Source organism: Sminthopsis crassicaudata, chromosome 1, assembly GCF_048593235.1.
Source record: "Sminthopsis crassicaudata isolate SCR6 chromosome 1, ASM4859323v1, whole genome shotgun sequence".
NCBI classification, from domain to species: domain Eukaryota; kingdom Metazoa; phylum Chordata; class Mammalia; order Dasyuromorphia; family Dasyuridae; genus Sminthopsis; species Sminthopsis crassicaudata.
In genome coordinates this window covers 166,142,000-166,169,365 of record NC_133617.1, presented here as the reverse complement: position 1 = coordinate 166,169,365, position 27,366 = coordinate 166,142,000, and the positions used below count along the sequence as shown (strand labels likewise).

Below are 27,366 nucleotides of genomic sequence, written 5' to 3'. Positions count from 1 at the left end.
AACCTATGCCACAGTTTCCTCATCTACAAAATGAGGGGTTGGACTAGATGGTTCCTAAGATATAACATTAATCTCTAACATTCTATCTAAAGTCTCTTCTAGCACTTAAATTTTATATTTATGAATTGTGATATTGAGGATCTAGGAGAAAGGAGAAAGAAACCTAAGTATGATAAAGCAGAATGTTCTAGGTAATCTAGAAGGCAGGAAACAAGAGAGGGAGGAAGAGAAGGGAAGAAAGGGAGAAAGAAAGAAAGGAAGGGAGGGAGGAAGGAAGGGAGGGAGGGAGAAAGGAAGGAAGGAAGGAAGGAAGGAAGGAAGGAAGGAAGGAAGGAAGGAAGGAAGGAAGGAAGGAAGGAAGGAAGGAAGGAAGGAAGGAAAGAAGGAAGGAAGGAAGGAAGGAAGGAAGGAAGGAAGGAAGGAAGGAAGGAAGGAAGGAAGGAAGGAAGGAAGGAAGGAAGGAGGGAAAGAGGGAGGGAGTGAAGAGAGGGAGAGAAGGAGGGAAGGAAGAAAGGGAGGGAGAGAGAAAGGGAAGAGGAAGAAGAAAAAAAGAAACAGTTTTTGAAATAAAAAAAGCTAAATAAATTCATGTTGATGACTTAAATGTTTTTAACTGAAGAAGTGAAATGGCAGAAAATAATATGAAAGAGAGACATATTAGTAGGCCAAACTATTCATAATTTTATCTGTGAATTTTATCTGACAGAAGTTGGAGCTAGGATTTTTCTTGTGGTCCTGGCAAATGTTCTTTCCAAAGAATCTGAGAGTGATACAATCTGAGAAGGTAGCTCTTCTGACAAGTTCAGTTTTGATTGGAAGGGTTAGCTGACGGATTGACTTGGTTAATGATACTACACCCTTTAAAATATTTATGTGGGTGATTTTGAGACTGCAGCAAACCAACAGTGAAAGTTCCCACAAGTGGAAAAGGTACTCTAACTCCCATGCCAACCAAATTTAAAATTTTACATGACCTCTTCAATAATTAAAAAGAACCCTGTATGCAGACCACTACCATCTAAAATGATTAACTACAAACATATAGCAACAAAGGTTTTTGCAACTACTAAGCATAATGAAAATGTTTATCTTTTATTTAGCATATTGATATAAAAGAAAATGACTTATTAAAGGCAGAGATGATAGGATATTCTTCCATAAGAGGCTATTCCGATGCGCATCGTAATCAGTAGCTTGGTCAGAGTCTGATCCTTTGTATTTGGGGTCTGTTCAAAGCAGTTTCTATGTTTTGTTTTGTTTTTCCTCAGGGGAGTTAATCCAACATTTTCTGGGCACATCTTTAATAATAGGATGTTCTAAAATAATCAGAACTCTTTGACAAAAAAGGGATCCCATTTTCCTTTAGTACAAAGACCAAAAGCAGTATTCCAGTTGACCGGTGTTTAGGCTGCAGAACGATATGTGCCTTAAAACATTTATCACCTGCCTCCCATCATCCAACCTGGGAAACCTTCTGCAAGAAGAGCCTGCAGTATATGTAGCATTCTGCTCATTCCCTATTTTAGTGCAGCCTTTTTCTTCAATTTTTTTTTTTTTTTCTTTAGTAAGAATACCAACCAGAGAAGTCCACTTCGGGAACCGAGGCTAGGAGGAAGATGTGCAGAAGGGAGGTCGAAAGGGAGGAGAGGGGGGACAGGTTTTAGAAGTTGCGCTATGCAGTAGAGCCAAAGTGAAAACTCTTTGATGAAAGATGGATTTGTTAGACACTGGACAGAAGGCAGTCCCACTGATCTTGCAGCATTGCACATCTCCAGCCTGCGCTGGAACGGCTAGGACCCTCCTAGTGCGCATGTGCTTCCGTGTTTGGGATACAGAATGAGCAGATGCTAGGCTGCTGCGCACACACACCTCCACACGTTTTCCAGTTTGTTTTTTGGTATTGTAGCCACATACACACACACACAAACACACACACACACACACACACACACACACACACAATTCTTCTGTCCCTGGGGAAATATATCCCCGTGCATTGTTGGAACATTACACAGCATTAAAAACTGCAGCTGCGGGGCAAGCTAGAGATGTTCCCCAAGGACTAGCTGAGAAGTGGAACCCGAGAATAGGCACAAGGGGCTAGCCTGAGGGTACCAATAATCTCACCTCGCCCTCCTCCCAAGCTAAACAAATACTGTAAACCTAAAAGTACGTGCAGACTGGAGTAGTGGAAGGAAGGGCAGAAACTGGGAGCAGTGAGTGCAGATAAGCTCCAAAGCCCCAAGACTAGAGTAAAAGAGAGAGAAGGGCTAGAGTCCGAGCCCGGCGAGAGGGCGCGCGCCTCCCACCGTGAGCGGAGTGGATCTGAGAACTACCCGGCGCCTCCACCTCCCCTTTCCCCTTGGGTTCCCCGCGTCTCGCCCCCGGCTCCTGCCTTTCTTAGAACCACTAGAGCTCAGGCAAAGGGAATACCCCAGGTTGCTATTCTGCATTCGGATGCCGGTAAGGTAATCCTCCTAACTCGTCTCCTGGCCAAGTCCCCACCAGGGATGTGGGGAGGAGGAAACAGACCCAGGTCAAGTGGTCCCGCCCCGGTGACGTCATGTAAGGTGGGGTGGGAAGAGAAGATAGATCCTCCCGCCTTCTTTCCCCGCTCCTCCTTCTGCAACAAACAGAACGCGCGCACGCGTGCACCCACTCAAGCACAAACACACACATAGACATACACATACACAGACACATACACACACACACACACACATACACATACGCACACGTTTATCTCTTTAAAAAGAAAGTAGAATAGCAACAGGACAGATCACACTAAACCCAAAATAATGTACTTTGGTTCCTTGCTCCACTGCAAGCGCCTTTTCTTCACTTTCACGGTTACAGTGTTGCACCCGATGCCTTGGTTTATTTTACATTGACCCCTTCTTCAAAAACACAAACAAACAAAACCTGAGTCTTAAGAAACTGAATTAATAGGTGGGTAGATTGTGGATAATCTTTTGTCATAAGTACATTCATGAAATTGTTGGGTTTTCCCCAATTCGTATGTATTATAAAATCTCAGTCTATGTAACCTATTTTTTGCAAAATAAAAGAGATGAAAAGAGCAAAGAAGAAAAGGAAGAGCGGAGAAGAGAGGAGAGGAATATGTGAGGAAGGGAAAAGAAGGGAGGAAGCATTTATTAAGCACCTACTTTGTGCCAGGCACTGTACTAACCGATTAACAAATATCTCATTTGATCTCAAATAAATATGGATTTGTATGAATCAGGGAACAAAATATTGGAGAAGTGAAATGACCTCTTTATATCGATCATTTATAATCTTTTGCATTTATACATCTGTCTTTGTTCATCTTATCTTAAACACTGTGCCTAGCTCAAGATGTATTTTCAGAAACATTGACTTGAATAATAAACTGGACATTATATTGCACCCATCAAAAAAGCAGATATGAGTATTAAGAAACTGATCTGGATCCAAAAACACTACCAAATATAACCCATTAAATTTCACAGCTTCACAATATGTGAAATCTGTTATACTAGAAAATAATCTTTACAGGATGCCCATCACCCCTTCTCTCTCTCCTAATCCCCTTCTATCCTTTCCCCACCCCCCCCAAAAGTGAATGAGGCCTCCCTCTTCTCTGCTGAGGGAAGTGGATGCAATTCATGTATTTATTAGCCCAAGAATGATTTACATCAGATTGCGCGTAAGTGCACGCTTGTGCAGGAATATACCGGCGCGCTCTCGTGGGAGTATGTGGACGTGTGTGTGGACGTGTGTGTGCGTGCTATGTGCTTGCTGGTGCTCGGGGCTGCATACTGAGCTCAGCTGTTGAGTTGTGAAGAAAGGGAGGGGGTAGACCAGTGCGTGTGTGTTCCGGGCGGGAGGCGAGGAGGGAAGGAGGGAAACGACCCTCCAGGATTAATAGAGCTTGTTTGGCTTTTTTTTCCTTCCTTTCTTCTTCTGTAGAAACTCCCCTGCAATATTAAAATGTTAAAGTGGAGAAAGGATTTTTCGATGAGCGAATTTCTAGTGGATATTGGGGAGGAGCACAGAATGTGAGGTTGAGGAAAAGAGGAGGAATGAAAAGGCAGTTAAAAAAAAAAAAATAGGATCAAGAAATAGTGAACTGAGAGCGCAAGGACTCTCCAGCTAAGGGGGTGTGTGTGAGGGGGGTGGCCACAGAGCCCACGCCTAGCGCAATGACGGGGAAAAGATGGAGAGAGTGAAAATGGAAGAATATGTGAATAGTGATGGTAGTAGTGTGGGCATTTTCACCGTGAAAAGGAGAGGTTTCGTTCGGCTTGCACATTAACGAGAGGTATCTGGATAATTCCAGCTTCTGATGACTATAAATGGCGATTCTCTTCCAAGGTGCCTATATAAAAAAAAAAAAAAAAAAAAAAAAAAAATCATTCCGTGTCATCCCCCACGTCAGGCCTGCTCGTGGGCGTGAGGCTGTACTTCCTCCGCCCCCTCCAACGGAGTGAACCATTCCCAGCTCTCTCTCTCTCCCTGTGTCTCTCTCACTCTCTCTCTCTCTCCATCTCTCTCCTCCCTCTGCCTCCCCTCTCTACAAAGTAGTCTTCTGCTGCTGCTGGAACTTGTTGGCAATGCCTATTTTTCAGCTTTCCCCCGCGTTCTCCAAACTAACTATTTAAAGATCTGCAGTCGCAAATGGTTTTACTAAATGTAGGATGGGACTTAAGTTGAACGGCAGATACATTTCACTGATCCTCGCTGTGCAAATAGGTAAGTGGATGGCAAAATGATGTTTCGAGTTTTATGCACCCAGAATCCTATTAGTGTTTCTAAGACATCGCCTGTCTAAATAACTTATCGGACTGGTTTGAAGGGTGCAGAGGTGACAGGTAGCTCCTACTCGGATGATTGCATTAGGATTTTCTTGCAGAGCTGGTAAAATCCAGAAGGGACAAATTGGTCATCGGTTTGCTCCTTAGATGCTCTCCATACTCTTTCCTTTTGCCTAAGTGAATAGGATACCTTGGGCTTGCCTAAAATGTTTGTATGCGGTTGATTGCTTTTCTTTTTTTTTTTTTTCTTTTCTTTTTCTTTCTTTCTTTTTTTTTTTTTTTTTTTTTAAATCTTGTAATCTATATGTGCTTCTGTATCTAGACTCTTAAGGTATGTCATGGATGCTGGCGGAATGGCATTGATTCCCCAGCATACTAAAAGGCACGTTTTGACGGGACAAGCGGGTAAGAAAGGGAAGAAAGGCGATTGAGAAATAGAATTGAAAAGTTTGTGTGCCTGAAAGCAAAGATATGTGGGGTTCCAGCTGCTGCATATAGAACTTTGTCATGCCCTCCTTCCCCGCCCCCATCTCCCAGCTGCAGTGTTTGCCCAGGGAACCACATTAGGTGCACGGTTTATTTATCCTTGCTGCAGTATTTGCACAGTGCTGTATGGGGAGGGGGTGTTAAAATAATGGATAAGTTCACAGACAGAAAACAGAAAAGGAGTACCATTCAATATATTAAAAACATTACATGCAATCCATATATGCATTTAGAAATACAATTAACCTTTGAACATACTTTTGATAAGAATTGGATTAGTTGCATATGGTTTCTCCATACATATTTATGTGTATTCTAATTATGTGTGAGAGAAGAGTTTAAGGTGCGTGAGTTTCTACAGTACCCTCTTGTTTAAGGAGGTCAGATGTCTTTGTTCACCATTTTGTGTCAAGGAATGTTTCTCCGTAGTTACACTTGTCAAACATTTTGGTATCCAGAATGAAGAAAATGCTATAGAAAGATTAAATAAAATTACTGCTTAGCTCAACCATTAATTGATTTAACGTGAAAGCGAAGCAGGTTACTAATAGACCTAGAAAGAGATTTAAAAAAAAAAAAAAAAAAAAAAAAACCTCTTCAAACGGGTTTTCTGCAGACGGAGGGATTCGTTGCTTCAGATCTTTGCAGTCTGTAGCATTCTTTGCAGACAGATCTTTGCAGTATTGGAGGAGGTTGATGAAGAGAGTCAAGAGAGTAGGGTTTAAGGCGGAGAAGAGGAAAGCTACACATGATAAATAGCATTTTGTCTTCCAGAGAAATCTGAAGGAGACGTTGGTTTCATGCAATTTGTAAAGGAAGACACAGTGTTTTCAGACGGATGTTTTAAAGTGCTTGAAATGATCTCCTATTATTAAACCATTTTCTCATAAAGCTTTTTGGGATTTGAGAGTGAACGAATGCCAGAGGGGTGTGTGTGTGTGTGTGTGTGTGTGTGTGTGTGTGTGTGTGTGTGTGTGTGTGTCCCTGTGGGTTAGGTCAATTTCTTCTAAGAATCTTGATGTTTTAAAATTCTGCCATTCTTTCACATATCTATAATAAGGAGCTTTTCTAATTGTGAGAAAATTTGTTGAAGGTGGAAATAAATGTGTTGGGCAACCTCCAGTTAGACCCATGGATTTTCAGAGCATGAGAAGGCAGTTGGTATTGAGTTAGTTTTCATCATATAAAGGTGATTTTAGTATCCTGTGTCCCCAAAAAGATCATGTTTTCTTTCTCTTTTGAAATCTTGTGGGGAAACACTGTTGTATATGAACAAGGTTAGGATTAAAATTGGATGGTGATTTGCACTATGCTCTTCAAGTGCATAACAACTACACAGAAATTACCATATATTGGAGTCAGAATTGAAGTTTAGGCTTTTATTTGATCCTAAATGTATCTTAAACCTTTATAGATCCTTGTTCTTTATTAATTTGTGATTGGGAGCTCTCTGGAATCTGACATTTGACAAGAAAAGTGGGAATGAAGTGGGAGAGAAAAGACAGAGGGGAGGAGGTTGGGAATTAAGGAGAAGGATTAAGAATGAAAAATCTTATAATGAATAAAGATATGAATGAAGTTGCTGGGTTTTAAAAAAAGATCAAGAAAGACAGGGCATATGATTTAAACACAAGGAAGCATATTTTACTTAGGAAGATCCAATTAAAGGTTCAATTAAGAAGACTCAATTGATCTGTTTTAATATGGATTTTCTAATTTTCTTATGTTCAAAGAGTCTCTTTTTAGAGTAGCATATTAAAATGAGTTTTCAGTTTCAAAAACAAAGAAAAGAAAATATAATTATCTTTAGGCTTCTTATTTTAACTAGATATCAACATGTATGTATTTTTGTGGGTCTTTTCCTGCAGCAACTCTGAATGCTGTAATAAGTACCTCCCCCCCCCAAAGCCTCCCTTCTTTGTAACTTTACTTTTGAAAGAAGGGAAGTTATAGGTATGAAGAGAAAAGAAAGAATATTTTATTTCATTTCTACTATAGCGTTTCACTTACAATGGCATTTTCTGCTCTGATGAATTTTTGGGTGATTCGTGACATTTTTGCTGAGTCCTATTTAAAACCTAGGCCCCAGCAAGCGATCTCTCTCTCTCTCTCTCTCTCTCTCTCTCTCTCTCTCTCTCTCTCTCTCTCTCTCTCTCTCTCTCTCTCTCTCTCTCTCTCTCTCTCTCTCTCTCTCTGTCTCTTTCTCTTCAAGAGGTCAGGGCTATTTCTCCCAGAGTCACAATCCCTTCCCAGTAGTATGAATGAATACTTAGTCTGAATTAGACAACCAGCCCCAGGCTGGACAGTTCCCTGTCAGATATCCTCAGGCGGTGCTAGTCCAGCAGGTGCTGTTGCCGTGGGTTTGGCTTGTCATTCCTGTATTTAGGCCCAGTGCTAAGAGTAATTCTGGAGCAAGAAATAGGGTTCTCTGGTGAGGGAAATAGAGATATCTTGGAAAGTCCCTCTGAGAAAGGTGGAGTAAAGTAACGAGTTCAGAACCCTAAGAGGCATAGCCAGAATCAAGACTGAAGCCTTAAGCTTACTTAGTCCCTCCGAGTGTGCCCTAAAAGGTGATTTTACTTGTGGCCAGCAAAACTAGGGCCCTCACCTCCATTTCACCTCTGTCTCTTTTAAATCCACCATACCTTCTGGCCACAAGGCTTCACTGATGCAGCAGACGCTATGGCGGGAGAAGATGAGGGAGACCTGGGACTCTGTTTTTTTTCTGTTGTCCAGAATCAAATTGTATTAAATACCAGTCAGTTCACTTTCAGTTTGCAATGGTGGTGACCACCGGGGAATGCTTTTAAAAGTCAGAGACTTGAAATACCTGGGTTCACTTATTGTAATTTGCCTCCGTGAGATCTAATAGTCATCCAAAGTGAGAGGAAGAAACCTCCTTTCTCTTCCTCTACGGATTCCTCCCCCTTCCTCTCTTCACACAGAGATTCCCCCTCCCCCCGATTTTTTTTCTAGAGAGGGAAAGATATATCATCAGCTGCTCTCCTTCCACTCTGCTTTGCGGGGATTTTCCAACCCCAGACACATCCACCCCCAAACAACGCATACCAAGATTCTAAAAAGCTCCAATAGTCTCTCGCCTCCGAGTTGCGGACCCTTCCTGCCTATTCTTTGAGTGATTTTGGAACTGTGTGCAGAGCCTGGAGAAAAGAGAAGGGGGAGACACGTTGCATCCCTTTGTAGCCAGGTTTTCAGAGCTCAAATGGGATTGCCGGAGGCGCCAAGGATCCCTGGGAGAGGAAGCTGTCACAGCCCTATGTTAGGATTGTAGAAATAGGCAGGTTTTTGTTTTTCCGGGGTGAGAGTAGGGAATGCCTAGAAATGAAATCCTTTCCGCAGCACTACATAGAGGTGAGATGAGGTAAACCAGTTCCCCTCCCCTTTCTTCCACATGACCGCATCGTTAGCCTCAGTGGACGTGACACGGGGGAGACCCAAGGAGATACACTTGCAAAGGCTGTGAGCCCAAAGCCCCCAGCGACCTCTCCTTACAAGTCTTAAACTCTCCAATAAAGATCGCCCTTTCTACCCAAAAACACATAAGCACGCACGCGCGCTAATACAGGCTTCATTACAGAAAATATTTTTATACTCAAAATGTGTTTATATTTCTGATGGAAACCTAGGGGCATGAAAATTTGAAATTTGATTTTTCTCCTGAATATATTCTAACATTCAGCTCTTTCAATACCCATCTCTTAAGATTTCTGAGATGATGTACTACAGTTCCCTCTTTTTATAGATAGAGCTGAAGTGATTTGTCCAAGGTCACACGGCTAGTTAGTAGTTGGTTAAGGCATTACACTAGTGGTAGTGTTTTTACTTCAAATCCGGTGAACGATGGAGTGAGTGAGCTATCTTTCCATCCCCCACCCACCTCCCCCTTCACCACCACCCACCCCCCACACGCGCGCGCGCGCACACACACACGCACGCACGTACGCACCATCCCACATTGGTTCAAAGAAAAATTTTAAACCACGTCGCCAACCCTTTCCTCTGTATTGGGTGTGTCATATACTAATGTATACTTAGTTGGGCAGAAAGTATCCTTTAAGCTAAGACCTTGGGTTGGTGAGGACCTTACAAGTAGAGTAATGTGACCTGACATCCTCGACATTACATTGTGCAAAGGAGTAATTTGTAAGGGAGAAATGAATTGGAGGCTGGGAGTCCTTTCCATATATTCGTATCATTCCATCTGTCTCTCCCCAATCCCCCCTAATAGCTTATCCATTCGCAGTCTTTGGAGACCTCTCTCCCGGGCTCCAGAAACAAAAAACAACAACAAAATGTTATAGTGGCTAAACTGTAATGATACTGGTTTGCTTTTTTATTTTATTTTGGGGGGGGTTGGGGGAGGAGAGGCGGACAGGAAGCGAGATTTGGAGGAGGAAGGGTCTACGAAAGAAAAATTCCTCTCCCCTCCCTCCCTCGTTTCCCTACATTCCCCACCCTAGTCTCAAATGTGAATAAGACTGGTGGCTTGGTGCCTGTCTGGGTTTTCAAATCTGTCATTCTCAACACACGTTTCTCATTTAAAATTAATCTGATCGGGTGGCTGGAATGCTAATGCGAGTGGGCTGTACTGGTGAGTTGGAAGGAGAAGAAAGCCCGGGACCTTTCTTTCTCAGGCACTTGAGGCAGCGGCTGCAGCTGAAAGACCCCATCCAAACGTAAGGCTCTGAGTTTGGCACCTTGGACCTGGGGCATACCTCTGAGGGTTCCGGGGCCTCTGCTTCTGCAGTGCGGGATTTGATTGTGCTGGCAGCTGATCTCCGCCTCTGAGGTGCTGATATGTGTCCCCCTCCCTTCCCCTCCTCCCCCGCAGCGTACCTGGTGCAATCGGTGAGAGCTGCAGGGAAGTGCGATGCGGTCTTTAAGGGGTTTTCCGACTGTTTGCTCAAGCTGGGCGATAGCATGGCCAACTACCCGCAGGGCCTGGACGACAAGACAAACATCAAAACCGTCTGCGCGTAAGTTTCCCTGCTTTTGTGTTTCTTTACTTTCAAAATACTGCACACAACTTTGAAAACTCTGCTTCTCACTCCACTCACCCATCTTCTCCTCTCTGCTACTACAAAAATCGTTTCTTTTCTTCCTTTCTCATCTTCCTCTTATTTTTCTTCCTTCTTCCTCCTCTCCCCCGCTTCTCTGTCTCTGTGTGTCGGTCCGTCCGTCTATCAGTCCGTCTGTCTCTGAGGTCTCTGTCTCTGTCTCTCTCTTTCTCTCTGTCTCTATCTCTTTCTCCTCCCTCCTCGTTTCCCTCTTCTCGCCTCCTTTTTTTTTCTTTTTCCTCTTCCCTCCCCTTTCCTCCCCTTTCTTTTCTTTCTAAAAAAAAAAAAAAAAAAAAAAAAAAAAAAAAAAAAAAGGTGTGCTATACTTTAAAGGGGAACCGTGCTCGGCAGTCCAAGTGATTATTCCCAAATCTTTGAAGTTTCAGCCTGTGATTGTAGTACGCTGCACTCCGAAGGTCATTAGAAGAGGGAATCCGATTTCTCTCTCTCTTTTGATTCACTATCCCCCTCGGGGAATCTGTAAATTATCTGAATCTCCGAATTGGGGGGAGGGTGCATATAAGCTAAAAGGTGGGCTTGAATTCAGGAGTATACGTGAAGATGAAGGATGGAGTGCTCTACTTTATCAGGATTGCTAAGTAAAGAGTGAGAAATTTCATGTTTACTGTCTAGCTGTAGCTGCGTCTGCTCAGTATCTCTGTGGTTTAGCTGCTTAAGGCCTTTTTTTTTTTTTTTTAAATAGCCATTTAAAATTTTCAGCCGTAACCAAAGGAATGCTTAATGCCATGCGGAGAAAAAGAGGAAATACTCTGATATTCCCTTCTCTTTGGGGATCTGTTGTTGGTAAATCGTCTCCATTTTAGCCTGTTTAGCTTCGCTTTGTATTACTATAAGGGCCGTAGGCTTGCTAATAGGAGGAGGGAGTGGGGGAAGGGGATGCAGAAACTGATAGAGAAAAAAAAAAAAAAAAAAATCGAACTTGATAGAGATTTTCTCCAGAAATAGAGATTAGAGGAACCAGATTATTGGGTTTACTTCAGCTTCCCGCTTTTTTCTCTCCAGCAGTCCTACCAAGGTTTAAAACCTGGAGTGCCGAATAAGGGCTTTTCTTTATAAAGTAACTGCGGTTCCTGAGATAATCAAGTGTAGCACCTGCTGTAGCTTTTTCCTTTGCCTCGGACAGCCTTCGAAACAAATTGAGGAATTGCGCTTTTCCGCAGGGAACGGGTTAGAAGAAGTTGCTCTATATCTCTTCGCTTCCCCCCTCCCTGCATTTTTAAAGAGGGAATTTTCCTTACCCGTCTAAGGCTCCTGCCCTTTCACATACAATACTACAGCCTTGAGGTGGAATGGACTGCTGTAAAAGATCACAATAGTCTGAGAAATTTCTTCCATTCTACAAAAGCAAATCCTATACCTCTCCGTCCCCACCTTCTCTATCCGCTCAACCCTCGCCTACGATTCTTTTTTTTTTTAAACTAATAAGCCAGGTCTCCTTCTTTTCGAAATACCCCTAGTGCCAACAGAAACCCAATACATTAGTTCCAAAAGCTATATACTAAGACAGAAAGGGGCGCAAACGTTAGACTACTTCGGTACATGCACACATCTCTCTCCAAACATATAATGGTAGATAAGGGTCTATCTATAGCTTTATCGACAAATATCTAAATATAGCGAGCAACCCAAATCCTCTGTTATTTTCAAGGATCTCGATGATTTGCCAGGCTGCTGAATTATTCAGCAGGACAGCAACTTCCTTAGTTATTTCGTGAAACAGGGAAATAAGTACTGTCGTGTTATCCTGAGGTCCAACGCCTTGTTTGGGGTCCTAAATACAAATCAGTTAAAGAAGATGTAGTTTCTTTCATTGGATGGTTGAGTTCCACTTGGTTCCAATATCTCTTCTTCCCTCCCTCCCTTCATCTCTCTCTCTCTCTCTCTCTCTCTCTCTCTCTCTCTCTCTCTCTCTCTCTCTCTCTCTCTCTCTCTCTCTCTCTCTCTCTCTCTCACACACACACACACACACACACACACACACACACACACATACACACACATTTCCAGCCCACATCTCACCCAGGGTCCCTACCTACTCCTCCACAGACTCAGTCCCTCACGTCCTCTCCCAACAACATCAATAAAACAAGATGGGGAGAGATTTTAGTAGTCCTATGGGAGGCGCAATTACTGCAGAAACGCCGCAGGAGGTACAGTCTCGGCCCTTCTGGCATCTCAATATTTTATTTCTTGTAAATTGAGAAATCAAAAAAGTTCAGATTGAAGCCCCCTTCCATCCCCTGCTACCAAGCATGGAGTGCTCACAAATTAGGGATTAGAGCACGCATATTGGAATCCAGACTTCTGACACAAATAGAGAATATTTCATATATATGCATATGCGGACACACAAATACATATATACATATCAGAATATATACAGATATACAAAAATATGCTGTATATTTCTTGTAATGGGGGAGGGACTATTTTATGATGGTGGAATGAAAATACAGATAGCAATGCGGCTTGATACATTCAAGGCAAGCTAGCTGTCAGACCCCTAGAGTTAGAGAGATGGAAGTGACCCAGGTCCTAAAGGAGACAGTGCTCCAGTAATCGATCACGGGTTGGGATTATATTTAGTTCCGAGGTCTATTTTTGGTTTTCAAAGGAAAAGGGGAAAAAACGAAAAAGGATAGACTTGATTGGGGGGAGGAGGGGAGAGAAGTGGTTTATGAATTCATGAAAGGTATCCAGGAAGGACAGGTGAAGGGGAGAGAGAGTGAAAGTCCTCTAAAGACCTACACTGCCTGTGTCCCAAGATAACTCAGACCTGGTAACTAGCGGTTTCTAAACTTGAAGGGACATAATCGCCTCTGATTATCAGTTTTGGACTCCTTATCTAAAACCTGTGGGAAGGTGGGAAAATGATCTGCATTATTCCCCGTTTCCATAAGTAGGGTATACTCTGGCTCAAGGCACACACGAACGGAAGGCTTGAGGAGCAATAAGTCCAGAAATATAACAAGGCTGAGGAGCAAAGGTGGGGGAGAACCAAAGGAGAGAAGGAAGAAAACAAAATCTGAGAAAATAACAAGGAGGCATAGAATCCAGGGAGGAAAAATGAAGTAACAAAGGAGAGGCAGGGAGAGAGGTGGTAAAGAAGGTAAGGAACGGGAAAGAATAAACTTGAAAGGGTGGAGGGAAGGAGAGAGAAGAGAAGGAAAGAGAAAAGAGGAGTTCGAAATGGGGGGGGGATAATCAGTGAAGGTAAGAAAGAGAAAAGAAAAAAGCGAAGGAAGGAGAAAGGGGAAGGAGAGAGAAACAGAAGGAAAGAGAGAAAGCGAAAGAACAGCAAAGACAACGAAATACAAAAGAGGCAGAGGGAGTTGAGGGGGAGGAGAGAAAAAACCAAGGGAGAGAGACGTGCACAGAGCAGGCGAGAGAGGCTGAGCTACACATCTTGCGAGTTAAGAGGCATTAATAGGAGCCAGCTTGCAGGGCTTAGCAATGTTTTCCTTGCTTTCCCAAAGGAAGACTAGCAATCTGTTTGCCGAGGCCACGGTGCCAGCGCCACGCGATTGGTTTGGTCCTGACCTGCCCTACACTGTATTCTTTGATAGACACAGCCCAGAATTGAGTGGAGCTGGGTAGGGTGGAGTAAACCTCGGCGCTTGCGACAAAGAAAAGAGGATGCTGTGACATATCGTGACAGTCCCAGGCGTCACGACTTCTTTGTGCTTTTGCAATTAGACTGAGGAAGGTGGGAGTTAGAGAGGCGAGAGGGTGAGGGATGCGGTGTTTTCAAGAGCAAACTAGATCTGGGGGAATGAATGGACCGCTCCCAAATGTGAGTTTCCCAAAGGCTAGGCGGAGTTTTGGGGAAAACAGCAGTGAAGATTGCTGGGGCCTGCTATGGGGAGAGAAAAATTTGACTGCGAGCTTGACCCGAGGCGCAGTGACTGGGCTTTGGGGTGGGAACGGTTAAGCTATTGAGCAGCCGTCGGGGGTGGGGAGCTGGGTGGTAGCAGTGGGCTCAACTCAAGGTATTGAAAGTGAACGTTCTCCCCTGCTTTGTTGTGCTTTGTTCCTCGCCAGATACTGGGAGGATTTCCACAGCTGCACCGTCACAGCCCTTACGGATTGCCAGGAAGGGGCGAAAGATATGTGGGATAAACTGAGAAAAGAATCCAAAAACCTCAATATCCAAGGCAGCTTATTTGAACTATGCGGAAACAGCAATGGGTCGGCTCCTTCGCTCCTGCTCCCGACCTTCCCTTTGCTCTTGGCGTCTCTCTCTGCAGCTTTAGCAGCCTGGCTTTCCTTCTAAGGGAGGGGCTCCAGGCGCCCCCGGCAGACACACACTCACTTCATATTACTGGATTTATAGAGGAAGTATTCATCCGTTTTTTGGGGACGTTGTGATTTTCTGTGATGCTGAAAACATCCATATAGGACTGTGGGGAAAAAACACCTCGTTATTCTCTTTTTTTTTTCTTCCTTGTGTTTTATTTGCCAAATGTTACCAAACAGTGAGCAACAACAGCCAAACCGGACCTCAGCTTTATTAAGTCTTCAAACGGAAATACAAAAACGCAAGCCCCACTCCCCTGCTTTGTTGTTGTTATTGTTTTCTTTTTTTTCTTTCTTCCTTTCTTTTTTTTTTTTTTTCCCAAAAGAATCTCAGGAACGGCCCTTGGCCGCCTAATATATTAATCATGATAATACATGAGAAATAATGGGCTCTTCTTAATAGGAAAGAAAATGTGGAGAGAAGGCCACGGGGAATGAATTCAAGATCGATGTCAACGTGCGAAGCATCTAGTGAATAATTCACAGTCTCTATCGCATCTTTCTTCCACAGAATCTTGTTTTTATCATTTCCACTGCGAATTTCTCCTTTAAAAAAAAGAAAAAGGACAATTTGTTGTTGTTGGTTTTTTTTTAATGATGGGGGAGTGGGGAGAGGGGAAGAGATGTATCAAATGACCACAGGAACCGAATGCTGCTAAGGTTGCTGGGAGATTAGCTTTACCTGCTGTTGTCAATGCATCTTTCCAAGTTCACTGCCTTTATTTTCCCCTCCTCTCTTGTTTTAGATGTTACACATACAGTAATACCTGAATATCCAACGGTATAGATCACGAAGGGGGCTTCAATGTTATCCTAAAATACAGTATAATGATTTTGACATAAAGAGCCTTGATTTAAAAAAAAATAAAAGAGAGATGTAATTTTAAAAAAAAGTTTATTATAAATTAAATTAAGCAAAAAAGATTTGCTACAAAGTATAGAGAAGAAGTATAAAATAAAAATTATTGTTTGAAATGAGGTGTCATTTGTTTCCTATATCATGCCTGCTTTCTTTGCACTGATTTCTACAATTAAAGAGAAAGGACTTAGGAGGAGAGGATCATAACTGGGAAACTGCAGTTTACTTACTGTCTAAAGTAGGGAGGCAAATATTAAAAAACTGTCTATTCAACAACCTTCACTTAAAAAAATCATACAGTTCCTAAAAAGAGATGCTGTGTCCTGTTGACTCAGTAGGGTCAAATGCTTCCTTGTGAATTATTCAATTAAGAAAAAAAATAATAACTCTTGCTTTTTAGGAGTTTTTTTTTTTTAAGTCAAAGAAATAACATTAACAGGGGAGGCTACAGGAAAGCTATTTTTTTCTGGGTGTAAGAAGGGGAGAAATAGCCCCACAAAGACTAGAGTATAGAACTTGTATTTCCCCCCTCTCTCCAGCCTCTAATGCTATTGGTTAAAATAGCGGGCACAGCAATAGCTGTACAGTAGAACTCAAAACACTTTTGTCTAAGTCCACGTGCAGGATAAGATAAAATGCTTTGTGGTGGGGGAAAAGGCTGTTCTGAGCTAGAAAAGGAACGGAACCACCATTAAGGGCTGCAGAAGAGGGACAGAAAGGCTGTCTTCTCTGGCAGGGATCAGATGAATCCTTTCATAATTAATAAGAGAACTCAGCTGAAATGGTAGAGCTCTATTGATTTGGCAGCAGAGGCTGCTTTTGCCTCCTCTGTTTATAGGTTCCTTGTGTCTTTATAAAGAAGTAAACAATGAAGAGTAAACAAGGCTATTAAGGACCTATACTGAAATTTGTAGGACAGAAAGACAGAAATTAATTTAGGTTTTTTTTTTCTTTTTCTTTTTCCCCTTTGAAGAGAAATCTAAATCCCATTTCAGGGAATTTTAAGGATATAAAAAGAAAGGGTGAGAAACTGGAAGGGTAGGATGAAGGTAGCTGAGGATACGTGGTAAGAGGAAAGGATGGGAAGGGAGGGAGAGAGAAAAAGAGATGAGAGAGACAGAGAGAGAGAGAGACAGAGAGAGAGAGACAGAGAGAGAGAGAGAGAGAGAGAGAGAGAGAGAGAGAGAGAGAGAGAGAGAGAGAGAGAGAGAGAGAGAGAGAGAGAGAGGAGGGGGGCGGGGAGGGAAAGAATGAATTTGGTTTTGTGCGCCCTTCCCCTCTCATCAACTTTCCCCAATTCACCCCTCAACCCAGTCCTGTACAGTAGTTGTGAAATGTAATGTGTAAACAATAGCTAGGGTAACAGCTCATAAATCAAACACAGTAGGTTGCAGTCCAATCTGCATTTCCCCAACGGATTGAATCTCGGCAACACATGTGTCCTCTATCTGGAGCTTTGGGCTTCGAGCACTGGAAGCAATGTTGATTTTTAATGATAAAACTGATTACATGCAAAGAATTCTAGAGAGAAGCTCAGCATCTTCTGAGTGGTAGGATTCTGACCCAGATTGCTCAGCCCACTCATACCAGCCAAAAGCGGGTCATCCTCATTATCAAGGGTAAGAAAGGAAGATTCCAGAGGTTTATACTGAAGGATCACAAAAGGTGAGAAAAGGAACCTAATCTTTGTTCTTGTTATATCATCGGATTTTAATTGTTTATTATGAGTATAAGCAAAGGGTTGTTATCTGGAATTTATTTCCTTCTTATCCAAAGACAAATCAAAGGACTTTAACCTGCATAGCAGCCTTGGGCATTCCATTTAAACAAGACTGAACTTGTTTTAAATAAATGCCTATTAAATCCTGTTGGAAATGGATGGGGGGGGAGGGGAGATGATTTTCTTTTCTCATATTAGTCCTAGAAGCATATTGCCTCTCTAATGGTATCTTCCTGTCCCTAAACAGAATAAGAATCAGTTCTCCTGGTATTGCTGTAATGATAAGGGACTTCACTAGTGAAAAGAAAGCTGCTATTCATCTCCTGGGGAGTAAGCTGCTTCAGGAAAGGTAAGGTTCTAGAAAGAAAGGAACAATCTGATGCCCTAGTTAAGGAATTTTATTTTTTCAGCAGCTCAGGACAACATATGTGGTACTTGCCCAAGGGAGGGATCTCAGAGCATCAAAAGAGTAGAAAGGGGTTCAGGATGTTTGCATTTTCATTTGTTGATTTATTTCCATCAGAGGTGTTTTCCCTTGGGGAAACCCATGGTGTTCCAGCAGTTCCAGATGCAACTACATGCAATGTACAGATGTGCGATACCTTTTCCACTGGCTACAGAATCAGGTTCATTCTGCTTGGGCACCTTACCGCCTTTAAAATGGCATATAAAATTTGAGTTTATCTAACATATTTAACATGTATTGGTCAACTTGCCATCTGGGAAGGGGAGGAGGAGGGGGAAATTACAACAAAAGGTTTGGCAATTGTCAATATTGTAAAATTACCCATGCATATATCTGGTAAATAAAAACTATTAAAATAAATAAATAAATAAAGTTTGAGTTTAAATAATGAGGGATATGGTCCTGCAGTGTGGCTGGCATTCTTAGCAGAGTCTCCAATCAAGTTCACCTTCTGGGCTGATATCAGAATCCATTTCTGGGTGTCTAGGAAGAACCCCAAAGGATCCACTGCTGGAAATGCAATTTGTGCTTATAAAGCATCTGGCTCATTCCAGAATATTTCTTCTTATTTGCATGGTTGTTTTTTATAATTATACTGTCATGTTCTAATTTGCTGTTTGATGATGATGATACCTCCAGATGCTATTTAATCGATATTATTGTTTTTTAGTGTCTTCACTGTTATTTCTGTTTCTATCACAGATGAATACTGTGAAAATAGACATCTCCAACTGGAATCTGCAAATTTCTGAGTTCACTTTGCAGGGAGGGAAGTGGTACTTACTGCTGAATTTATTCCCACCCACCTTAGTTCTTTCCCTCTTCATCCTTCTACAGGTGTGAAATTTGTGTGGGGCATCTCGGAATTCAAGAATTGTAATGATCAGGCAAATGCAAGAAACTAGTTATGGGACTTCCAAAGTGGAAATAATTTGAATGTGTCCGCACATTCTGATGTAAATGGCTACAGAGAGCAATCAAAGAACTTGGCTTTCTATTTTAAGCCAGTTATTGTTTTCTTTTCTTATTACATTTGTAGAAGGCCAGCTCCTTATCTCAACAGAGAGTTGTTAGTTTTCTCACTTGAATAGGGAAGACATAGGAAGAGGTGAAGAAGGGAAAGAGGAAGACATAAGGAAAAGGGGCAAAGAGGAAGGAAGCAGGAAAAATGAAGGAGGAAGAAAGATGGGTGATAAGAAAGGAATGAGTAAAAGGAGAAGAGTGAAATGAGAAAAAGAAATAGGAAAGGGAAGAGAGATAGGACAATGAGATGTAAGAGGGAGAGCATAAAGAAGAGGGAAAGATAAGATAAAGAAGAGAAAGGTGTGAAGGGGAGAAGTAGAAGAAAAAGAAGAGGGAGGGATGAAAAAAAGTAGAGGAGAGCTAAAGAAGGAAAAGGAGGAGGGGAAAGAAAGGGAAGAAGAGAGAAAAGACAAGAAAGACAATAAGGGAGAGGAGAGAGAATTCAAAAATTTCAGAAAAATGTTTCATCTATTATTTAACCAAAGAGACACAAAAAGTTATCAATAAATCCATGTGTATTTATTGTCCCTAGGTCTGTCCATCTACCAAATTATTCATGTGTTTTAGTGTGGAGTTTTCTTAGCACCTCTGATAAAGGATTAATAGGAAGCTTTGAAAAGATAGTTTACTTCTTCTCTTTTTGCTTCCAAAGAAATGGACATCCTTGATCCATAGCATAGATGCACACACAATTCCTTTCTTCCTTTTCCCCTCCCTGTTTCTCCACCCAAAACTGGTCCTGGAAAAAGGAACCAAATGGAAGGATCACCTGCTTCTTTACAAAACTTCCCTCCCCACACATTTTAGATGGAGAACTAAAATCTGAATCTGTTATCTGACTTCCAATGGTCTGCTAATGCTGTGGACATCATACTATTCAGCCCAACTGTCTTCTTACCCAATACTTGAAAGAAGAGAAGCATATGGACTACAATGCCTTTCTTCCTCAGGAGAGGTTTTCCTTGTGGTTGAGAGAGGTGGGGAGATAAAGAAGTAGAGTAAAATTATTATCAGGATTTAATGTTCCCAGAAGAGAGTGGAAGCTGTGAATGGCTGTTAATCCCAGTAAAGGCTCTTCTTAGCTATTTCAAGTGACCTAGCAGGAAAGAACTCCCCCAATATTATGTCTCTAAGTTAACAATGCTGCTGCCCCCCCAACCCAGGAGACTGAGGGATTTGAGAGAATTTTTTTCTATTTTATTTCCCCTTTTTAAGGAAAAAGGAAGAGCCTCCAGTCTTAGTCTTAACAGATTTTGCTTCCTAGCCCATCCAGAACTCTTTGAATTTATAATTATTTTTTGGAATAGATGACCTCAGAGGCCCACACAGGGGCATTTTGTACACTGGCCTCAGCTCCACCTCTCAACTCTGATCTTATTTGAGGAGGTAAATGAGGAACAAATGAAAGCTTGCCCAGCCTTCTGACTTTTGTCCTGAACAGCTGTGCTTATTTCCCTTCCCTGGCCCAAAAAGTCTCCTGGGAGAAAATAGATAGTAGATAAGACTGAAGTACAGGCAGGGAAACTGTGAAGCTCAAATAAGATATTGGAGATAATTTTTTTTCAAACTTTAAGACATAATATAGATACCAATTGTTGTTGTTGTTATAGAGTTACCAGGCTCCTGTCTGATGATAACTTTATTCCCTAAACCTTCTATTTGATGATTTCAAGCAAGACTGGAATATGCTGGTAAATTAACAACCAAGTTCTCTGAAAAAAAAGTATACACAAGGGCACACATGCATGGGTACATGAACACACAAACACACACACACACACACACACACACACACACACACGCGCGCGCACTTTTAAATTCAGTCTGCATTATTAACACATTCTTAAGTCTAAACAATCACCAAAAAAAATCAAACCCTGATTTGCAGTGTTGGTTTCTGAGGTATAAATACATAGCCTGAAAACTGAAAACTGAAAAATCTTCTTAGGAGTCAGTTGGAACTGGTTCTAGCTTACCCTGGTGTACATGTTTCTTCACTCCCACCCTTCTATTCTATTGAGGTCTTTACATTCCAGACCTAGATGAAAATTCCAGAGTTTACTTTGTCTTTTCTCTTGCCTTCAATGAACTTAGGCTGATTAATATTTTTATTCTGAAAGGTTTCATTAGTCAATAACTTCTTCTAAAGCTTAGCTAAGCTTACTATCAGGTTTTTGCTTATTTTTTCATATATTTATACTTTAATTCCTCTGGTTATATACAAAAGGGACCTCTCTGGCCTTTGGCCTGTCTAACTTGTTGGATTTAACTCTGAAAACTTTAAATGGTATTCTGGGCAAGGCTTTGTGTTAGGCCCTGTGGATACAACAATATAAAAAGAAAGGGGACATAGTTTCTGATTTCTTCCTTGATCTCAAGGAATTTGAAATTGGGAGGATAGGGGATGAAACTAGAAATAACTATGGTACAATTCAGAAAATTATTAAATGCATGGGATTCATAGCACTTAGAAGTGGACATGTTAAAGCTTATCTCTATCATTTTTCAGATAGGGACACTAAATCCAAGACATTAGGTGAAATAACTAACAAGGAGAAGAGCCATGATCCCAATGTTTGGGAAGTTCTGGAAGAAAGGATCATTCTCAGATGGTGATGATGATTGTGATAGTGGTGGTAATAATGGCTCAGTTTCTTATCTGTAAATGGAGGAGGTTGAACTTGATAAATTCTTATGGCTCTTTTAATTCTAAATACTATAATCAAAAAAGCCATTATGGATGTCTCATTTTGGATGCAACTTGAGGGATGGTTTAGATATTATTAATAAAAAGAAATAGGAAGATTGGTATGGTGGTCTGCTGTAACGAGCTGTCGTCTCCAGAAGCTGCTGGATCGCTCTCTGGGAAGAGATCTGCTGTGTCTACTCAAATCTCTCAGACAGATTCTTCTTCCTGTAACGAACCGTTGTCTCCAGGCAGTTGCTGTTAACTCTTGTCCAAAGAAGTGACTTCCCTTCCTGCAGAGAGCCCCGTCAAGCCTGATGCAATTCAGAGTCTTCTCCTTGTCTCTGGGAGTCCTCTCTTTTATTCTCCCAGAGATGGGCGTGGGATAATGCAAGGGCTTCTGGGAAGAACCACCCCAGCCAATGAGCTTGCCCCCTCTATCAAGTCAACCTGAGTTCTCACCTTGTAATTGTCCAGAAAACCTCAGTTCTCACTTAGTAATCCTAACAGTCTGCTAGTAGTGATCTTCTAGCAGAACCACATTTAATTCTAGTGGAACCACCTCAGCAAAGGATATAAGGATATAATGAGATTAGTGTAGACTGGTCTAGCTAGAACACCAAGTCCTATGAGTTTGAAATTAACAGTAAAAATAAGAATAATAATGACTAGCATTCATGTTGGACCTGCTGTATACAAGGAGCTGTGCCTAATTATCTCATTTTCTCCTTTTGACAACCTTGAGGAATAGGCTCTGTTATCCCAATTTTTATATTAAGGAAACTGAGGCAAAGAGAGTTTAAGTGGCTTGGCCAAAATCTCACAGTTAGTTATCAGACTAGATTTGAAGTCAATTCTTCCTGATTCCAGGTCCAGCATTCTATCCACCTAGCTGCCCCAAGCAAGTATATAGAATCATGCAAAGTGATTTCAATAGGAAACAAAGGAACAATAAGCGTTTTAGTACCTTCTATGTGTGCTAAACATTTTATAAATAATATCTCATTTAATTTTCATAACAGCCCTGGAAGGTAAGTGCTATTTTATATCTGAGGAAACCAAAAGAGATAGTATAGATGAAAGGAGGGAATGCCTGCAATACAGGAAATTTAAGTCAGAGGCAAATCATAGGGATCATCCAATATCAGACCTTAGGAATCATACTAAGTTAGAACTAGAAGGAACCACAGATTAGTCCGTCCAAGTCCTTACATTAAAAGAGGAGAAAACTGAGGCCCATTGAATGATTTGACCATAAAGTATGTCTTGAACATCTTTTCAGAAAGGATATGTGGGGTGGGAATATGGCAAATGAAACTGGAGGGGCCTAAAGATTGTGGGCAATAAATAGCATTCTAAAAAAGGCTTTTTTCCCCTTCTGCTTCTTTCCTCCTCTCACTCCTTCATTTCTTCTTGCTGGAAAGGTGACCTAAGGGTCTAAGAAATAATTCCCTCCAGACCTGAGCGAGAGAAGGAGCTGAAGCCCCAATAAGGTTGAAGGGTTAATAGCTAAATGTATGTGTGATTATCAAGGGGCTTTCCCCTTCCAGGGTAAACTGCATCAGAGAGAAAAAATGACTTTTATGGAAAGTCAGCCATAATTAGTCTTGGAAGAATACTGGCTCTGTGCTTACTAAATTAATCAAATTGCCATTCAGGGCTGACAGAGTGGGCTGAGCTAGGCAATCAAGGGTCTAATAATTAATGGCTAGGGAGCTTCACCTCACCCTGGAATTTGGGCTCTCTCTCTCCTCTCTCTCTCTCTCTCTCTCTCTCTCTCTCTCTCTCTCTCTCTCTCTCTCTCTCTCTCTCTCTCTCTCTCTCTCCTCTTCTCTTTTCTCCCCCTTTCTTGCCTCAGAACCTTCAACCACCACTTAGGCAGGTAAGACCTCTAAAACAAGGAGTAGCTGATGCCTGATATTATGCCCACAGAATCCTACTCTCTCTCTGTTAAAGAAGGCAAGCAGAGGAAGAGAAAAAGGAAAATGGCAGGAACAAGGAAAGAACTACAAATATGGTGGGTTGTGGATCTTTTCTGAGTATAATACAGCCCAGGAGGCCTACTAAGGGTCTAGCCAGAAAAAATAAAGCACAAAGTTAGATGATATGGCAGTGATTTTATCTCTGTGAACCGGAGCTAAAAGAGGGACCCATTTTAAACATTAAAGCTATATAAATGTGAACTGCTGACTTTAAAAAACAAAACACTTTCCTGAAATACCTGGAATTGTTCTATGAAAAACAGTTTGCAAAACTTAAATATCTCTATAAATGTTAGTGGTTATGATTATGATTATTTGTTCTGACTTATCTGATTAGTTATTTTAAAGCTTCCTTTCCTTTTTTATCTAGTTTCCTGATGATCATGTCTGAAAGAGTGATAGCTTTCATCCAATATAAATATTTCTCTGAAGGCCTAATTTGTGCTCCACCAATTTGGCAGAAGACTAAATTACAATTGTCTAGAGTACAGAGTATGTTTTCATGTAGGTATGATGATAGGTACTCATCATGTTCTTACAATATATATGTATGTGTGTTTAATAAGAGAGGAGGGATGAGGAAAAATATCTGTTTTTAGTCTGGGAGACAGTATGAGAAAGAAGATCTGAGGGACTAAGCTTTCACAGAATAAGAAAATAATTGGATGTTTTGAAGAATTTTGGCCAAGAAATGTATAATTAACTGCACTTTTGTAGCCCCTTTACTCAAAAGAATAGAATATTCGCTTCCTTTTTTTTAAGGAGCATAATAGAAATGGATTTGATTTCCCTTAGCTCCCTCTCAGGACAGTCACAAGGGATGCGTAGATAAAAGTTCATCATTAGAATGATAGATGGTTTGATGATACATTCATGAAATGTATCATCAGTGAGTTATTCTCCTAATAAATTACAGTGACTAATATTAGCTATCTACCTCATCACCTGGGCAAATCACATGTTGGATTGATTGTTAATGGTGGTGGCATTTTCAACTTAATATATTATTCAGAGAAGAGAAGGAAGTTGGTCCAGTCCCTTGAGAATGCACAAAATGAATCACTTGAAGTATATATCAAAAGAATGTGGTATTAAGTAAAGATGTTGTAAAGCTACAAAGCTCCTATCACCACTTACTCCTGCTTCCTAAATCAAAGATCTACCTTTGAAATTAGTCAAGACCTGATAAAGAAGCTGGGGGAAGTAAAGATAGAGCTACCCCTCTCCTTGGAACGATAAAGTCCCAGGGCACTCTATTTAAATGACAGCCACCAGAGTATTTTGTCTTCATTGGAGACAAAAGTATGACTGAGAAGGTAAGCTCTGTTTGTAGCATCAGCCAGAGACAATTAATTTGAGCATGATTGAGTGACTGTGATCAGATGCCAGAGATCAGTGTACCAGGAGCCTGTCACTATTTTTCTTCTACAGCTCAGCTTAGCTCCAAGGATTGACTGTGAATAATCGTAACGGGCCCTGTATATTTCTGTTCATTGGTTCCCTAGACCCTCCCTTGAAGTAAGTTGAATTGTGGTGTGCCTTAGGCACTGAGAATGTCTCAAATGAAGTAGGTCACTAAACTTTGGTCAAATATAGATAATATAAAATGGTTAACTTGGAAGGGGAGACAGAACAAGGGTCATACATTCATCAATGCATGGCTTGGACATTTTGCAACATCTGGTTTTCTTGTGAGTTGTAGAGTCTTCCTCTCACAGATTGATATTTTTGACTATGTAAAAAGCTGTTCTTTTCCTTATTTCTTACCTACCCTTAGTTAGTAACTAGATATTGCCTCAGTCAAACTGAGACCTGTTAAAGACCTTGTCTAAAAAAGGCCAAGGTCTCCCACAGCATCCAGTGCCATCTTCAGTCTTCCTGATCCATATCTGGCCACCGCTAGACCCAGATGGCTCTGGAGGAAAAAGTGAGGTTGCTGACTTTGCACAGCCCTGCCTCACTTAGATCCAATTCACTTATATGTCATGGCTTCACCTCCCTGAGGTCCTGGTTATCTTTGAGAAAATAAAAACAAACAACAACAGTACTTAGGAGTATTTGTTCTAGCCAGCATAGTAGAAGTCATTTTCATATTGATTTCAACAGGTTATACAAAACTTTATTTAACAAAATAACCTTTTATTCCATGTAATTTATTTTACAACTACCCTTTTTCCCCCTTTGAACTCTTATGTACTTTTTAGTCTATAATGCAACAAGTTCTCATGCCAAATCTATTTCTGGGTTTTATTTTTTTGTTGCCTTTTCCCCCCTCTTCCAACCCTTTGAGGTGTATAATCTTTGGGTACATTAATAGATACTTCCAATATGAAAGGGATCCATGATTTCTTTCTTGGGATTACTCACCCTCCCATGTTGATGTCAATCCAGCTTAATGTTAGTAAACATTCTTTAAGATGTGTTATTGTCAAAAAAGAAAATTCACCATCAATAGTTGTTAAGCCTCTCAGAAGCTGGCTAGGTTGCCCCTTCAATAAATCAATCAGCATTTTAAGCACCTGTCATGTGCCAGATACTTTGGTAGTTGCTAAAAGTATTAAATAAGAAAAGATCTTTGCACTCAAGGAACTTAAAGATCCACAATCCATGACTAGTCCCTTATTTGACAACTTTCTCACTTAGTAAACATGAAATTGGCTGGCATAACCAATAAGAACCTAGGTATCATTGAAGGACTCTTGTGAAGATTTTTTTTAATAAATATTTTTCCAATTGCACATAAGGACACTTTTTAACATTTATTTTTAATAAAATTTGAGTTCCTTCAGATCATTATTCTTTTGCCTTCCCAAATGCTGAAAGCTTAGACAACTGATTTCTATGTCTCCATCACTCCCAACCCCAAGACACTCTTGAAATACTGCTTCTCCTGATTGATTAAAATCATAGAATCTGAGATAGATAACTTTAGAGATTTAATTCTTCATCTCATTTCACAGATGAGAAAAGAAGTACAGAGAAATGAATTGCCAGGCTAGAATATGGCAGAGCTGGTATTTATTTGATTCCTGAGTGCTTGATTCTGTGTACCATGATGTTTTCACTATGCCTTACATTAAAGAGGCAAAGTATTCACTCTGACTCCATTTATTTCCTGTCCTACAATTTCTATTTTTCCCCACTCCTCCAAAAATAATGTTAATTATTCAATATTTTGTGACTCTGATCAATATTTTATTTAATTGTTTACATTCATATCAGTATTGCTGTCTTAAATTTATCAGACCCTAGAGACTAAGACTTGGGATTGTTTAACTTACTTTATGTAGTTTTCAGCACCATGTTTTTTTGTAGCCAAATATGTAATAAAGTACTTTTTAATGTCTATGATTCTGGTATTGGATGGGAGGCTGTGATACAAAGAAGTATATGAAGAACTAAAACTGATACTGATCTGGGAGAATTCTGCAATGTGATGAATCTGAGAAGAGTAGGAACTCTATATGATTCTATAATGTGAATAGTAAACACTCAAATGGACTTCTAAGGATTGGGAGAAATGGAAAAGATTCTGTTCTTTCCACATACATCTTTTAAATGTTGCTGTCACATATACAAGATCATAGAATCAGGAGAAGAAAAAACCTTGGAGGGCATTTGGTATAGGGGTGCTATACCTGGGGCCAAAAGTGTTTATGATAGGTAGCAGGAGATCCATGAACTTAGATGGGGAAAAATATTCATCTTTATTTTTACTTATTGCTCACTGGAATTTAGGGTTTTATTCAATTATGAATTAAGGTGAGGGTATATACTGAGAAGGACTCCATAGGCTTTACCAAAGGGGCTGGTGATTCAAAAAAAAATTAAGTATCACTGATCTAGTGCAATCCTTTCTTTACAGAAAAAGAAACTGAGTCTGAGAGAAGGAAAAGGGTCTGCCTCAGGTTTTACAGATCAGAAACTGTTAGAATTTGACTCCAGGTCCTTTT

General features: G+C 40.9%; 1 protein-coding gene across 2 annotated transcripts in view; it reads left to right on the top strand.

The window, feature by feature from the left end:
• The first annotated feature begins 4,462 nt into the window (after positions 1-4,462).
• Positions 4,463-27,366, top strand: part of NRN1 (neuritin 1) — a 55,982-nt gene continuing 33,078 nt past the window's right edge. The window contains exons 1-3 of one of the 2 annotated variants that reach the window (XM_074270962.1): positions 4,463-4,734; positions 10,135-10,279; positions 17,504-17,605. In XM_074270962.1, coding sequence (XP_074127063.1) covers positions 4,680-4,734; positions 10,135-10,279; positions 17,504-17,605 — 302 coding nt within the window. In that variant the 5' untranslated portion in view covers positions 4,463-4,679. Of the gene's footprint in view, positions 4,735-10,134; positions 10,280-14,422; positions 15,653-17,503; positions 17,606-27,366 lie in introns of those variants that run through there. The other variant, XM_074270957.1, reaches the window with a different exon arrangement.